This window comes from Synchiropus splendidus, chromosome 1, assembly GCF_027744825.2.
Source record: "Synchiropus splendidus isolate RoL2022-P1 chromosome 1, RoL_Sspl_1.0, whole genome shotgun sequence".
In the NCBI taxonomy this organism is placed as follows: domain Eukaryota; kingdom Metazoa; phylum Chordata; class Actinopteri; order Syngnathiformes; family Callionymidae; genus Synchiropus; species Synchiropus splendidus.
The window spans coordinates 13057675-13068988 of NC_071334.1; the positions used below are offsets into that span (position 1 = coordinate 13057675).

At 45.2% G+C, this 11314-nt stretch overlaps 1 protein-coding gene across 2 annotated transcripts in view; it reads left to right on the forward strand.

Moving 5' to 3' along the window:
- acbd6 (acyl-CoA binding domain containing 6) overlaps positions 1-8834 on the forward strand; it is a 32477-nt gene extending 23643 nt beyond the window's left edge. Inside the window, exons 7-8 of one of the 2 annotated variants that reach the window (XM_053875454.1) lie at positions 3931-3961; positions 6516-8834. In XM_053875454.1, the coding sequence (XP_053731429.1) occupies positions 3931-3961; positions 6516-6670 (186 nt within the window). In that variant the 3' untranslated portion in view covers positions 6671-8834. Of the gene's footprint in view, positions 1-3930; positions 3962-5736; positions 6490-6515 lie in introns of those variants that run through there. The other variant, XM_053875479.1, reaches the window with a different exon arrangement.
- The last annotated feature ends 2480 nt before the right edge of the window (positions 8835-11314 follow it).

The following is an 11314-nucleotide window of genomic DNA, read 5'->3' on the forward strand; positions in this document are numbered from 1 at the left end:
CAATTCAGTGACACATTACTGCCACCATACGTGGCTAATGTATTAAAACTGAGCATCTCGCGGCCCTCACAGCCGCAAAGGTGTGAAACAAAAAACATTAGCGGCCCTCAAGGAGGCACTCGCCGCTCAAACAGGGGCCCCGGCCCTATGGTTAAGAATCATCTGTTCTAAAGCATCTCATTTGAGTTTGTCTGTTAGTGATGCCATTTCAATTGCTCATGAGGTGTCTGTCTATATCAGAGGTGGGCAGTTACATTTCCTCAAGGGCCACATTAGAAAACGTAACTGTTGTGAGGGGCCATCATCAAAAGAAAGACAGCAATGACTGCGAAACATGACGGGAAAATATTCAAAATATATACTTCTAAAAGTATATAGTAACAAGGACAAAATGAACCTAAAAATATTAAATGTAAGTAAGGATATTAATCATTAGTTCATACCATAACATAATTGTCAACCAGACGTTCAAGAGGCAATTCATTTCAAAATATATTTTCAATATTCCTTCAATATATTTTGAGAACAAGAAAAACACACAAAAATGGCCAATGAAAGGAAGAAAATTCTAGTCTTAAAACAAGAACTTGCTATAAGTCGTGGTGATGACTGAAAGAGAAAGGAAAAAAAAAAAGTTTAAAAAAAAATACAGCATATCAGTTATAGTTTTAGTCTGACGTCAAAAGGGCCATGAAAAAACAGGAATTGCAGGCCGCACTTTGCCTGGGCCTGGTCTATATACTGTCGATCAAATGAGTACAGGAGAACATCTTTGGATGGAAATCAAAATAAATGCTGTTAGTGTTTGTAAGACCTTTCAAACTCAGATGGCCTGTCATATAATATCTGTTATAGATGGTCGATCGCATCAAAGTGCAGTCCTAGTCTGTGAAACCCCATTGACAATGGCAATAAAAATCTTGTGCGTCTGACTGTAACCCAGCGCTCACTCAGGTGCCATAGTGCACCGCAACCATTGAAGCATCAAAGCAGGGTCAGAGAATTAAGTGATATTCCACTTCAAAGTGGCCTGTGTCAGAGAATGAAATAAATGTAACTCGTCATTCAGCACGCAAATATTGGACTTTAACCATAACTCTTGCAGTGTTCATTTTTACATTGTCAATTGGTTCCTAAAAAATTCATTGAGGAGTCCAAATGTTTGTGTGGACTCAAATACGAGGCATATAAGTGGACGCGTCTTCACGGTGTGTGCGTGATGGCTGCAGAATTATTTTCACTTTATCTGTCAAGTTCACGCATCAGAAACCCAGCAGCGTGACGCTGGCGATGCATCACATGTTGTGATTTGACTGGCAGACAGACAGCATTGTTGTCCTGCACTAGCTGCGCCACACTTGCCACCGCTGGTGATTTGCATCTGTGTTCTGTGAAACACCCGCAGGGAATAGAAAGCTCTAATCCAATCAGGAGGTCCCCGAAGTGCTGCCCCGGAGTCGCAGGGAGAGCCACAACAATAGGATCACTCTGCACCGAGCCAAAGAGCGAGGAAGGAAGGAAGGAAGGGAAGGAGCTGGGAAGTCAGGAGAGGGAATGAAAAGAAAGGTATTAAGATCGAGGAGGAGCCTGAACGCAGAGGAGGGAGCAAGGTGCACGTGGGAATGAAAGGGCAGGGAAAGGAGTGAACAGACAAAGATGACTGTTGGACAATGAGAGAAAAGGAAGGTGGAGGTCAGAAAGTAGAACAGGAGGGGTTGAAAAGGAGACGCGGGAATGACTGAATGAATCAGATGAATATTCGGCTGTTATTCCTCGGATAATTGAGAAGTCCTTGCTCCGCACTGGTGTTTTACGACATGGAAGGAAATGTCACCAGGAGCTGCAGCCTTTTAATTTGTCTTGGAGCGGCTGCAGCCATTGTACTTGGCTCGACAACTGTGCGCCGACTGAACTGAGGAAGCAGCGCGGCCATCCATCATCATTATGAGGTGCAAAGACGGGCCACAGCAGTGATTAAGAACTGAATCTTCTGTTGATGATGCCCGTCTCCTGTTGCCGTACATTGTGCCGACACACACGCTCCACCACTGACATTTGTTTTTGCCGTTTGAAATCACGCTAGGCAAGTGAGTGTGTACTTGTCCTGGTGGATCATGACCTTGAAACACCTATTTCTGTTGGAGTTAGATTTCAAGATTGTGTTCAGTCCACCTCGAGTATACAGTCCAAGATGGCATCCTCGGATTAAACCATCAATGAAATATGGCAAAACACTTTCTGCAAACTTGTGTTTCCTCTTCATACAGCTTCTTTCTAGTGGCAAATATAGATGCTGCCAGTATCTGAGCAGGGCTCACGTGAGAATTCCCTTTGTGCACGTTGATATCTTGTCATCCGACTTTGGTAACTGCAGCATGTTGAACTCGGCTGTGACACAATTTCCAGCTTCAACTTGCCAGGTAACTGGAACGCAGCACTAGTCAGGTTAGAGCAGACCTAGGCAAAGTGCGGCCCAGGGGCCATATGCGGCCCTTTACCTGTGTTTTTGCGGCCCTCATGATGTTAGACTAAAACTATACAACTGATCAGTAGTCATTTTTCTGACTGTTTTTTCAGGACTAAAATTTTTTTTGTCTGCCATTTTAGTGAGTATTTTTTGTTCCTCAAAATAGATTGAAAGAAAATTTCCTTTTAATATTTCATAGATATTCTTTGCAATAGTTTTATTATTGTTTATATTCAAATTAAATCACATATTAAATGGAATATTTTTATAGGTTTCATGCCATATTTGCACTTCTTCATATCCTTGCTTCGATTGAATCTTTGATGGTTCACTTCGTCCTCTTTACTGAAGATTTTTTTTCCGTCACGTTTCTTTTTTTTTTTCTTTTGGCATGGCGGCCCCTCACAACAGTAATGTGGCCCTTTAACTGACCACCTCTGGATTAGATGCATCAGCTGTGAGACATGTCTTCCAGCATCTGACTCGTGTCCCTTTGTCAACCCTCCTTTAAGTATATGTTTTGTCGAGAGGCACATGGAGTTCGTAAATTCAAACACAGATCATGGGATTGATGCCAACTGAGTATCGAGTTCTCTGTTTTTTTATTCTTTCTTCTGAGACTTAAGTGTCCAAACTCAAGCACCTACAAAGACAGACTTCTACAGACTTGAAGCAGAAGTCTGGAGCCGGACGGAACGGAAAAAATGAGTGAAGGCCAGTAGTAGCTTCCTCATGACAACTCTTTGTCTACAGATTTGTAAGTTAATGTTATTAGTCTGCATTATATAAACCTCAACCAGATAACTCGCATCCAAACTGCAAAACAGCCTCTGCCTCTACAGACCAGGAGGTCCATTGCCCTATTCTGGAAAACAATGGATGCACCTTCTTTCAGTTAATCCATGGATGCAAAAATGACCTCAGGGTGAGCAGAAGTGAACTGTGGAAAACTTTGCTTCACTTTGTTGAGCAGAAGGGTGCTCAACTACTACTTTATGTGGAGTTGCATAATGTGTAATGGCTTTTTATTTTTGTTGTCAGTCTGTGTATATCTATGTGAAAAACCCATAAAAATACCGGTTTAAAAAATACCATCCCCCAAACACACCTTGACTTCAATCACTGAAGAAAGTTTGGTCGCCTTCAATCTGTTGTAAAGTTGAGATGTAAATTGTTTTTTGGTTTTGAGCGCCCATGATGGTTTCTGGTGTCAAATATTGAAAGGTGATTCATTGTGATTCATTCATTATAAAACCTATAAGACCTTAGTTTCTCAACACTCAAATGACTGCCACAACTTATGTTCATGCTTGTCAGCCAGGATGGTGTTTTTAATTTACTTGAAACAGCTAAAGCTGCAAAAACTGTTTGGTATCATGTGACAGGTGCCCCAACAGCGCTTTATCAGCAGTAAACAAAGCTGTTTACAAACTTAAACGTGTTTTCTCCTCTCTCTCTCGCAGGATAATGAAGGACAGACGGCTCTACATTACGGTAAGATGTTCCCTGGTCTTCATGATTCCTAGAAAGTGCTTTTTGTCATCCTCATCTTGACCCGGGTAGTTCACTCTAGATTGCATCTGTGGGAGGGTGTAGCACTGATGCTCCTGGAGAGTGATATTGTGCTTCCAACCCAAACAGAATGTTGCTCCGAAGGAAGCGACATGGCTTCTTTATGAAGGGCCACGGATCAGATGGAGTGTGTGTGTGAGCTGGTCTCCGTTTTGTTCAGCAGGATGTCCAAGGCTTTTTAAAGAGCACTGAAACTGAAGAAGTTATTAAATGTTTACTTTGAAATGTAAAGCCCACGGACACGGACATATTCAAAACATGAGTGCAGAAAACTTCTTAGAAACAAAGTGGACCCATAACTGCAGGAAACGCAGGAAAGGGGTTTCGGTGTGTAGGACAGGCCTGGCCAACCCACGGCCTACTTTCATGAGGCTCTTCACCACATGAGCCGCGAAAATTAGTCAGAAAAGTAAGAGCTATTCTGGAGAAATTTCAAGATGTTGGTCGAAGACTTTGAATTGCATTTAACTTTGAAATGTAACCAATGCGCCTCACCACCCCACATTCAATGACAATGAGAGTCACGGTCCTCAGACTTCATCATCAGATCCACAATTTAACACAACTTGTTTCACTTTGTCATTACCTAAACTAAACGTATGGCATCTGTTTTGCGCATTATTATATATTTATATACATTATTATATATCATTGATCGGCGTGTCCATTTAATTCAGTGGAGTGAAGATGAGATGTTCCAGTCTGCAGTGCCACTAACACACACACCGGGGCCACGTTATTGGTGGCATGAGCCATGTAAAAATATGTAAGTAAGTAAAATAAATGGCGCGCAAATATCGGTCTATGCCGCTTGACATTTCGAAGAGGACCACGGAAAAATGTATGAATTTTTAAAATAAATACGGTGGACGCGAACCAGCAACCTTGTGACACACAGGGATGCACTTTATCCGCTATACTGTCGCTGAGTCACGAAGACTCTATAGTCACTATATGCTATATCATTTTCCATCACTTCCCGACAATGATGTCCTCCAGCAAGACCCTGTTTCCAGAACTGGTGTCCCCAGAAATCTGCTCCATACTGGAATGTTTACCTCCTGGAGTGAGATCCTTTTCTTCCTATCATGAGGCTAGTGGCTACATTCTGCTGCACAGGTGGGTGGGTGGGTGGATGTTGGTGTGGACGCCGGCCTAGTTTTGTTCTCTGCGTACCATGTAATAATCGCCATGCCTCCCTGAGGAAATCAGCACGGGTCCTCAGACTCCGCTGACCTGCTGCTGCCCCAACCAACACGTCCCTGAGGGGCGGTTCCACGCTCCTCCCTGAGCGTGCATGTCCCGACCAGCTGGCTGCTTGGCATCGGCATGAATATCTCACACACACACTAATGTAGGGAAAATACCAGGATCTGGAATAAAAAGATGACTAATAAACATAAGCGATGAACTCCAAGAGACAAACAGCAGAGAATGGAAATTCATCTCCACCTCTCTTTGCTCAGGCCACAGCGGCTGGCAAGTGATTAATTGAGGGTTTAGTGCTCACCATAAATTGTCCTCCTCCTCAACTGCTCCCCCGAGGGCTGGCCACTCTTTACAGCTCAAGGCCCAGGCGAGACACCCGCCACGTGCCGCCCAAGTGCTGGCTAAATAAATAAAAGTGCACGGAGCAGCAAAAGGTTCACCGCCGAAAACGTCAAGGCTCCGCTGAGTGTTTGTGGTTCACTCAGCAGTGGCTACTTTCTGACGCATCATCATCGTCGTCCACCATCGCACCAGCCACCTCGGAGCTGAGGGTTGTCCATCAGCGGACCTGCTGACATCAGCGATCATGACGGAGCACATCGCTGGCTCTTTAAAAGCAACAAGAGACCGACTCAGAAGAGCACTCATGAGGGAACGTCCGAGGAGTGGACCCCTGCTAACTCGGTTACAACAGTGACACTCCCCTCCCTCAGTGTTTGACGGTGAGCGAGGAGATGCAGGTTCAGTCTGAGATCTGAACTTCTGAATGAACTCTTTATTAACTGGAGCTGCTGAATTGTTCGGAACTGAGCACAGCTGACATGATCAACACCCAGCATTCCATCCGCCTTGGAGGTGTTCCGACACCTCAACATGAAGTGGACATAGAAATACAACATGGTCATAAGGGAAGTGTGAGAAGAATCCGTGATTTTAGTGAGATACAGTTGCAAACATCTCCATCCTCAAGCTACCGTATGTGTGAGACGCCGCAAAATCGATGTAGAAACTTGCTACACCTGAGGAGTAAGAAAGTGTCAGAGTAAACAAGGAGGTTGACCAGAACTTGCACTGCAGCTTTGTCTATTGACAGTAAGTCTTGATTCCCTCAAAAACTGGTTTTAATTCTGGACACCACTGTAACGCAGTTGTCTGCTCCTAGTGGCATTAGAAACACCAGTTTCGGCTACAGCTCCAGAAGCTTGTCCACAGCAATGTTTCTGTTACTCTCTCTTTCATTGGTTGAATCCTTTGTCTCTCCCTCTAGCGTCCGCTTGTGAGTTCGCGGACATCGTGGAGCTTCTGCTGACCTCTGGCGCCGACCCTTCCATCAAAGACGTGGAGGGTTCACTTCCCGAGGAGGTGACCGAGTCCAGCGCCATCTCCTCTCTGCTGCGTCAGTACACGGCTCCCAAAGGCTAAGGCACCTCTACGCCCCCCCCACCCTCATCCCACTGCTCATCCTGTGGATCTGAAAATGCTCTTCTGTTCAGTCATTCCAGAAAGACTTTGAAAGTTTTCATTGAACTTCTACATTGGGTGGTTTTTATTGTTTACTTGTGTTTGGGATGGTAGCTGTGACAAGAAGAAGGACTGCTGGTGACCGCATCTTCACTTTCTCCTGTTTAGCGACGGTTTGTTCTTGAGGATTCAAGTTCAGAGGATTTAAGTTCTAAATTATATTGTGTCGTTGATCAAAATTAAATCTCCAAAACATGACTCCTCCCAGTGTTTGACGTATTTGAATGCGCAGGAGGAAGGGAATTTTCAGGTCCGATTTCTGTCAACGTACACACTACCGACCGCACCTTTAAGTCCCATAAAAGACCTGGATGTTGTCCAAAAATAAATAGCACATGGTCTGAGTCCAAATCTGCTTTGCTTGTCGTCGAGCCCTCGGATCAGCATATTCTCCGCCTCATCTTGCACTGTCTCTCGCACACACACACACACACTGACAGATGACACTAAATCTGGATCTTAAATAAAGCTTGGGAAAGACACACATGCACTTTGGGAGCCGATTAATCCTTTTCTTAAAAACACTGACTTTTCCACATTTGCCCTTTTCCCCCCTCAATACACCCGCTGTTTAGCCTCTCTGGAAATCTGTCACCACCACGTTAGATAACGCTCTGGTCTCGGCTTCTGTGGGTGAGTAACGGCCACGCGGGCCCCGACATTGGTGCCACTCTGCTGAACTGACATGAGTGTCTCTACTTCCTGATTTTCATAAAAAGCAATACTATTGCTACAAACTCCACTGTTTAAGTCAAACTTTTTGGGTTCTGCTCTGACATAAAGACGTAGAAGATGATCTTCAACTTTTATTTGGCTGTTGCTTTCGTGTGGTTACATAAATTTTGGTATAGCATAGACGGCATCGATTTTCTATCGACTGATCTCAGCATCTACTTTCATAACTGAATGAATCTTCGGTTTCCCAAGACAAAGTGTCCAAACATAGGTTCTTCACCAGAACTCTCCCTTAAGCTATGTTCGCACCAAACACTGGTCGCTGTGGAGCTGGACATCCGTTTTTCCAGCACCATTTGGAATCAAACTTCTTTACATTGCTACATTGCAGTCACAGGATAAACTAGGTCTGGTGTGAGCTAAGCGAAAGCTAGCTGGAAGTAACTCATGAATGTGCCAATCCTTACCCTAACTCAACTGGAAAGGCCTCAGTTTGGCTTGCATTCTTCAAGGCAGTGTAGTCATCCCTTGCACGTCCCGGGCTGAGCTGAACAGACTGACACCAAAAGCAGAAAACGAAACAGTCGTTGATTGTCCCCTTGTGGAACTTCTTTTCCACAGCACCATCTCCATTTGACATACACCAACATGTTCAAGTGTTCCCACACCCTGATCTGTTCAGTGAGGCCTTCTGTTAAATGCCTTCATGGAGGAAGAAGAATGACAAAAAGTGAGCCTCTGTTCGCCATGTAGACCAGAGATTCATCGTGTAAGACTGTACGTACTAGGTGTACTTTTACTTGTAAAATGCAGTTTGACACCTGCGCCCCTGATACATAACACCAGTTTTTAGTCTTCCTGAGCTCATTTTTTATTTTTAAATCTTTTTTTTTGCTTGTGAGACACTCTATAATCCACGATAATCCATTTTGATACTTCAGGTTCCTAAATTTTGGCCACACCAGGTCGGATTGGAGCTGATTTTATTTTCCAAATTTTCACTGACCGGTTCCTGAAGAAACCTTGACTGGACACATGACAAAACCTTTTTGAGTATTCAGCCCGAGTCGGAGACATGATGTCGCAAAATCTCTTAAATTGACAACCAGCGATCGCTTCACCGCTCTGCATTCCACCCACATCCGTCCATTAGGCGCTCGGCCTTTCTAAAGCTTGTTTAGGGCAGAGCTGCATCTGCTTGTTGCTCCCTAAACCCCGTTACGGCGAATTGAGGTAAGAGAGGGTGACGGCCGCCCTGCGTCCCCCCACTCCCGCTCGTCTGCGAGACTCTGACACTAAGCTCATTACGCTTCCATTATGGGGCTTCAATTTTCCTCTGAGCTCCTCACTTTTTTGACGCTGCGGCTTCGTCCCACTCAAACTGCAGACTCACAACCGCACCACCCGCTCAAAGATATTGGTTTTCGGGTGTGAAAGTGTATTTGCATAAACGCCTGTGTGCTTTTGTTTCTTCTCACTGTCAACATGGCGCATTAACCTGCAGCTCTAGAATCGCATTAGAGGAAATCATCGCCGTCAGCCCAACATTCATCACATTCAGGGGTGTCACAACCAAACACACAATGGGACCAATGGTAAACACTAAGTAAGAGGCCAAACAAAAGTATATCCACTGAGCTATCGTTGGCTGCCACTTCTTTAACAGCAGGTCAGATGTGGTTCCAGTCTCTCTTCATTCTCAGGTGTCTCAAATCTAGCCTATATTTCTTTCTTTACCCAACACTGAAACACAAAAGCCCCATAATACAAATTTTCTGTTTCTCTTTCATTCATTGGAGGACGATGATCATCTCCATTCCTAAACGCTAAATGCTGGACTCTTCATCTTCCTCTTTTCCTTCCAGCTTCTCCCTTCAGGGGTCACCAAAGCGGTTCATCTTCCTCCATCTTACCCTGTCCTCTGCTTCCTCTTCTCTCAAACCTACAAACCTCATGTCCTCCTTCATCACCTCCATCAATCTCCTCTTTGGCCTTCCTCTCCACCTTCTGCCTGGCAGTTCCAACCTCAACATCTTCCTACCAATGTACTGGCTCTCTCTCCTCTGTACATGTCCAAACCATCTCCATCTAGCCTCTCTGACTTTGTCTCCTGAACACCTGACCACATGTGCTGTCCCTCTGATCTACTGCTTCCTGATCCTATCCATCCTGCTACCTCCCAGATCGAACCTCAGCATCTTCATCTCTGCTACCTCCAGCTCTGCCTCCTGTCTTTTCCTCAGTGCCACTGTTTCCAAACCATACAACATTGCTGGCCTCACCACCCTTTTGTACACCTTCCCTTTCATCCTTGCAGACACCCTTTTGTCACACATCACACCTGACTCTCTCCAATGATTCCATCCCGCCTGCACCCGCCTTCACCTATTTCTCACACCCTCCATCTCCCTGGACAGTTGAGCTCACTTAAAATCCTCCACCTTCTTTATCTCTGCATCCTGTAACTTCACCTGTCCACTTGGCTCCATCTCATTCACACACAGGTATCCCATCTTACTGCGGCTAACCTTCATTCCTCTCCTTTCTAAACCTATTCAAAACCTCCACCTCTCTAGCTTATCTTCCACTTGCTCTCTGCTCTCACCACAGATCACAATGTCATCTGCAAACATCTTCGTCCAATAGGCTTCTTGTCTAACCTCATCTGTCAACCTGCCCATCACATGACATGTGATCTAGTTTTTCTTCAGGAGTGCAACACATTCTGAAGTGTGTCTGGTAGGTGGCGCAGTGGTGTAGTGGTTTGCACTGCAGTCTCGCAGCAGGCTGAATACACAGCATCTACGTCGAGAAGCAAACCTGGGTTTTCTCTGTGAACTTTTGTTCCTTCCCGTGGGCCACATACAGCAGATAGCTATAACTGTCACGGTGTGTTCTGCTGCATTATGACCACCATCATCCTGCTGCAACTGTAGCAGACTCGTCCATCCCTCGCTGACCTGAGAGCCTCCAGCATGTTGAACTTTTGGCCAGCCACTGCTTGCCCTGCATTGAATCCTAACCTCCTGGTCTCAGAACAGTTGTGTCCCTCTGCTGCTGTGCTGAAACACTTTCTCTCTCTGTGCCAACTGTAAAGTACATCCTGCCTCCAGGAATCACCTCCATCTCTGCTTTCCCGCTCTCATTGCTTTTCTTGGTGTTGTTCAATCATTCCTCACTTTGGCTCGCGCTCCTGCAGCCTCTCCTCCCTCCTGTAAAAGCAATACCGTGTTGTTGCACCGGCCACCTCTTAATGCACCTCCTCCCGCTCCTCTGCACGCACCGCAGCCGGGAAGCCAGCAGTAAGCAGAATTCCCTCCGCTGCTAAAACACTTCCCACTAATACCGATGAGGCTCGTTCACTGGTGTCCAACGGTGTGTGTGTGTCTCGAGGCTCGGCTCCAAGCCTTAATGAGTAGTTTATGGTGATGAGTAAACATTTCTGCCGCCCTCACCGCCGCTCCTGACCCGAGCTCTCAGGATTTAAATTGGCCAACAAACGCTGGAGTGTATGGCTCGCACACAAAATCTATGTCACGCAAATATAGGAGTGACATTACGGCGTAGAAGCTAAACATGCAGCGGACATGTTTCCAGTGGCATTGGCTTGACTTGAAAAAGTGTTTGAATCAACCATGTTTGAAGATTGTTCAGTGCTTGGACTGGAGAGACTGTAGCGACTGCACCCAGCCTCGTGTGCGTCTGTCAGTGGACGCCATTTTGGAGTTACCCTGTTGGATTTATTCGATGGACACGTTGCATTAAAGTACTCACACGTCACCTTAAAACAAAAAAAAAATACCCTTTCCTGACTTTTCATTGAATTCTGCATTATTTTGTTCCGTTTCTGCATGTCTCTTGATAAGTAGT